Source organism: Salvelinus sp. IW2-2015, linkage group LG4q.1:29, assembly GCF_002910315.2.
Source record: "Salvelinus sp. IW2-2015 linkage group LG4q.1:29, ASM291031v2, whole genome shotgun sequence".
Classification (NCBI taxonomy): domain Eukaryota; kingdom Metazoa; phylum Chordata; class Actinopteri; order Salmoniformes; family Salmonidae; genus Salvelinus; species Salvelinus sp. IW2-2015.
The window spans coordinates 89,376,221-89,381,654 of NC_036842.1; the positions used below are offsets into that span (position 1 = coordinate 89,376,221).

General features: G+C 47.8%; 1 protein-coding gene across 1 annotated transcript in view; it reads left to right on the top strand.

The window, feature by feature from the left end:
• The window catches only part of LOC111962765 (dynamin-1-like protein), a 30,508-nt gene that overhangs the window by 6,903 nt on the left and 18,171 nt on the right, over positions 1-5,434 (top strand). The window contains exons 7-11 of the mRNA XM_023986073.2: positions 849-969; positions 1,212-1,343; positions 1,544-1,750; positions 2,408-2,528; positions 2,799-2,954. Coding sequence (XP_023841841.1) covers positions 849-969; positions 1,212-1,343; positions 1,544-1,750; positions 2,408-2,528; positions 2,799-2,954 — 737 coding nt within the window. The remainder of the gene's footprint in view (positions 1-848; positions 970-1,211; positions 1,344-1,543; positions 1,751-2,407; positions 2,529-2,798; positions 2,955-5,434) is intronic.

The following is a 5,434-nucleotide window of genomic DNA, read 5'->3' on the forward strand; positions in this document are numbered from 1 at the left end:
ATGTATCCTAACAACCTCAGGTAAACCAGGGTTATAAGTAGGGGTTGTAGTATCCTACCCGCAGGTAAACCAAGGGGTTTTCAGTAGGCGCGGTGTATTACCACAGCCCAGGTAACCAAGGGTTTCATAGCTTAGGTGTGTATTCACCCCAAGGTAACCGAGGGGTTCTATCAGTAGGGACGTGATGATCTACACCACGGTAAACGCAGTAGGGTCTGTTCCAGATAGGGCGGTGTATCCTACACCATAGCGTAACAGGGGTTTCATAGTAGAGCGGTGTATCCTAACACCCCGGGGTAACCAAGGGGTTATTATAGCTAGGCGGTGTTAGTCCACCTACTGAAAACCCCTCGGTTACCTGGGTGTAGGATACACCCTCTACTATAAACCCTTTGGTTACATGGGTGTAGGATACACCACCTACTGAAAACCCCTCGGTTACCTGGGTGTAGGATACACCCTCAACTATAAACCCTTTGGTTACCTGGGTGTAGGATACATCACCTACTGAAAACCCCTCGGTTACCTGGGTGTAGGATACACCCTCTACTATAAACCCTTTGGTTACCTGGGTGTAGGATACACCACCTACTGAAAACCCCTTGGTTACCTGGGTGTAGGATACACCGCCTACTATAAACCCCTTGGTTACCTGGGTGTAGGATACACCACCTACTATAAACCCCTTGGTTACCTGGGTGTAGGATACACCCTCTACTATAAACGCCTTGGTTACCTGTTTTTTACCTGTAGTTTCTCCAGACAGGGAGGACCTGATCCTACATCAGCACTCCTACTCTTGATTATTTTATGAATATGGGTTCTGCTGTTTCTGTCGCTGTGTGTAGGCAGGAGGACGTTGGCTGTGGTGACCAAACTGGACCTAATGGATGCTGGGACAGATGCCATGGACGTACTGATGGGTCGGGTCATCCCTGTCAAACTGGGCCTCATAGGAGTGGTCAACAGGTCTGCACCTTTACACAATACACTTCAGTCTCTAACATGTTGAATAGAGCAAGACTTCAGCCTTCTTGAAAACCCTGTATATATTTTAAAGGTGCATCAAAGGGTTCAAGAAGCCAACAGTCCCTCAAGATCAAAATGGAGAAAGGGCCAGCATTCCTTTTGACGTTTTGTTTACAATGTTCTTTAACACAACAATGTCATTAAAAAACCTCACACAGTACCACCTACATTCCTTTTCCAAGGAGTCAGCTCGACATCAACAATAAGAAGTCAGTGGCCGACGCCATCCGTGATGAATATGCCTTCCTACAGAAGAAGTACCCCTCCCTCGCCAGCAGAAATGGAACCAAATACTTAGCCAGAACGTTGAACAGGTATGAAAATAGAAATCTATTCAGCAAACAAGTCTTCAACAGAAGACAACTTTTGAGGTTTGAAAACATTTGACCAACTTCTGATTTTGATGTGTAATGTCACTCTAAGCAACTAGCAAGTCACTTTCATTGTGGACAACTATCATGCTGTTGCCCTTTTCTCACTTCTAACTTCACATTCTTCTCCTCCTCGTTGCCAGGTTGTTGATGCATCACATTAGAGACTGTCTCCCGGAGCTGAAGACTCGTATCAATGTGCTGGCGGCCCAGTACCAGTCCCTGCTGAGTAGCTACGGTGAACCTGTAGAGGACCAGAGCTCTACTCTGCTGCAGCTAATCACCAAGTTCGCCGCGGAGTACTGTCACACTATCGAGGGCACCGCTAAGTACATAGAGACAACAGAACTGTGAGCAACTTATACTCCCCCCRTCCCCTCCCCCAAAAAGGTGTGAATTCCTACTCTTTAGTATTTTGTTCATTTATTTGAAGAGGAAAATAGGAAGGATGGAAATAACCTCTTTCAAACATCCGAGCACCTCTACTAATTGAGCGTCACAAGTCAAACAATTGGAAGCTTTTGCAGTTCAATTTTTATTTAACCTTTATTTAACTAGGCAAGTCAGTTAATTAAGAACAAATAATTTTTTTAAATGACGTCCTACCCCGGCCAAACCTTCGCCAATTGTGCGCCGCCCTATGGGACTCCTAGTGACGCCTCTTGCACTGAGAGGCAGTGCCTCAGACCGCTGCGCCACTCGGGAGCCCATACACCTGTGTAGGAGGTAGATTAGCCAGCCTACTACTTTGATCTTTCAGTTACAAAGCGAGAGCTTGGGACTTCAACGTTCTATCTACTAAAAGAGGATTCTGAGATAATTGGCTTTAAAGTTCCGAAACCTCATTGGTTTGAATGGTGTCAGCAAATTTATGTGTGTTTATTTTACATAACAATTGGGGCATTTAGAGTACTATATAGTAGAACAAGGCTGTCAACTCAATTTTGACATGCCTATAGAACCTACTAATCCCAAGCTCTCGAAATGACGTTGTTGTTCTCTTCCAGGTGTGGTGGAGCACGAATCTGTTATATTTTCCATGAGACGTTTGGTCGGACGCTGGAGTCCGTCGACCCACTGGGAGGTCTGACCACCATAGACGTGCTAACAGCTATTAGGAATGCTACAGTGAGTTGTATGCTACTGATTATGTACAGCCTCACATTTGTTGGGATCCATGTTCATTTCAAGTACAATGATGCAATGTTCAGTGTTTTGACGATCAGTTTGACACATCTGTTTAAGGGATAAGCTTGTTTGTTTAACTTGAGTTCAAAGCAGAAAAAGATACATTTACCTTCTCTCAAGAAAATGAACAATTAAGTATTCTTCTAAACTGTGAGTTGTGTGTTAGCCAGAGACTGCTGGGTAATGTASTCTCTCTCTCTCTCTCTGTAGGGCCCGCGGCCAGCTCTGTTTGTGCCTGAGGTGTCGTTTGAGCTGCTGGTGAAGAGACAGGTGAAGAGACTGGAGGAGCCCAGCCTGCGCTGTGTGGAGCTGGTCCACGAGGAGATGCAGAGGATCATCCAGCACTGCAGCAACTACAGCACACAGGTAGACTAGACACACACACACACACAGCAACTACAGCACACAGGTAGACTAGACACACACACACACAGCAACTACAGCACACAGGCAACAATCAAGGTTAGACTAGGAACACCACACACGACACAACATGCAAAAACTACAGCACACGAGGTAGACGTAACGCACACCACCACACACACATACAGCACACAGGAGCAACCACGCCAACTACCAAGCACACAGGTAGACTAAGACCACACGACACACAAGACAACTACAGACACAGGTAGGACCTATGACAGCACACATCACACAACGCATCAGCACACGCACAGCCGGTAATCTAGACCACACCACACACGAGCAGCAACTAACAGCACACAGGTAAACTGACACACACTCACACACACACTACAAGTCACGCACAAGGTAGACTAGACAACACACGCACACAGCATACAGCACACAGGCGCAGGCCTGGACCGACACACAGCACTAACAGCACACAGGTAGACTACGACACACAGCACCACACAACAGTCAGGGCACACGCAGTCCAGCCTACCGAGCAGCACAGGTAGAGGGACACACACACACACAACTACAGCACACAGGTAGAGGGAACAACAACACACACGCAACTACAGCACACAGGTAGAGGGACACACACACGACACAGCACAACTACAGCACACAGGTAGAGGGACACACACACACCAGCACTACAGCACACAGGTAGAGAACACACGCACCACAGCAACTAACAGCACTACCAGGTAGAGGGACAACAACACAGCACACAGCAACTACAGCACACAGAGGGACCACAACGCACAGCAACTACAGCACACAGGTAGAGGGACACACGCACACAGCAACTACAGCACACAGGTGAGAGGACACACCGACACAGCAACTACAGCACAACAGGTAAGGGACACACGCACAGCAACTACAGCACACAGGTAGAGGGAACCACACAGCACAGCAACTACAGCACACAGGTAGATGGGACACACACACGACAAGCTACAGCACACGGTAGAGGGACACACACACAACAGCAACTACAGCACACAGGTAGAGGGACACAACGCACAGCCAAACTACAGCACACAGGTAGAGGGACACACAACCGACACAGCAACTAGCAGCACAACAGGTAAGAGGGACACACGCAACAGCAGCACTGACAGCACACAGGTAGAGGACCACGCACACAGCAACTACAGCACACAGGTAAGAGGGACACACACACACAGCAACTACAGGCCACAGGTAAGAAGGGAACACCACACACACAACTACAGCACACAGGTAGAGGAGCACACACCACCACAGCAACTACAGCACACAGGTAGAGGCACACCGCACCCAGCACTACACGCACACAGGTAGAGGACACACGACACAGCAACTACAGCACACCAGGTAGAGCCGGACACACACACCACAGCAACTACAGCACACAGTAGAGGGACACACGCACACAGCAACTACAGCACACAGGTAGAGGGACACACGCACACAGCAACTACAGCACACAGGTAGGGGACACACACCCGCACCAGCAACTACACACAGCAGGTAGAGGGACACCACGCACACGCAACTACAGCACACAGGTGAGGACAGGACAGACACACGCACACAGCAACCTACAGCACAACAGGTAGAGGGAAACACACGCAAGCAAACTACAGCAGACACAGGTAGAGGACACCAACACAGCACCTAGCAACTACAGCACACAGGTAGAACGGGACACACACGCACAGCAACTACAGCACACAGGTAGAGGGACAACACACGCACAGCACTCACAGTAACCAACAGGTAGAAGGGACACACACACAGCCTACAACTACAGCACATCAGGAACAAGATAGAGGGACAGACTCACACACACACACACACAGCAACTACAGCACACAGTAGAGGGAAAGCACACACACACACACCACCTCTGTTTTTGGCAGTACATTTGTGGGGCAGGCAGGTAGCCTAGTGGTTAGAGCATTGGAATATCCTATCTACCAAGGGCAAGATTGAATCCCTGAGCTGACAAGAAGTAAAAATCTGTCGTTCGTTCCTTGAACTAATGCGACAGTTAACCCCACTGTTCCTAGCCGTCATTGAAATAAGAATTTGTTCTTAACTGAACTTGCCTAGTTAAATTAAGTGATAAAATAAAAAATAAATTACATTTTTTAACTAAACAAGTACTAGCTGAGTGGTTGCAATATGCGAGATTATACTTAAATTCTTTAAGGTTCGGCGGAGGATATCTTTGGTGAGCACGTGGATCTGACATCGGTGTGTACATGACACAGGGCTGTGCCTTCGTCCTCGATCCACTCTTTGACCTAAAATACCGCCACAGAGCGCCCGTTAACGTTTATCCACTGGCACCAATGCTTTACTAGTGACTAATCAATAGTGACTGCTTGACACCAACTTTTGTTTTATTTTTTGGGGCCAGTTTGTTATTTTCGATTTTG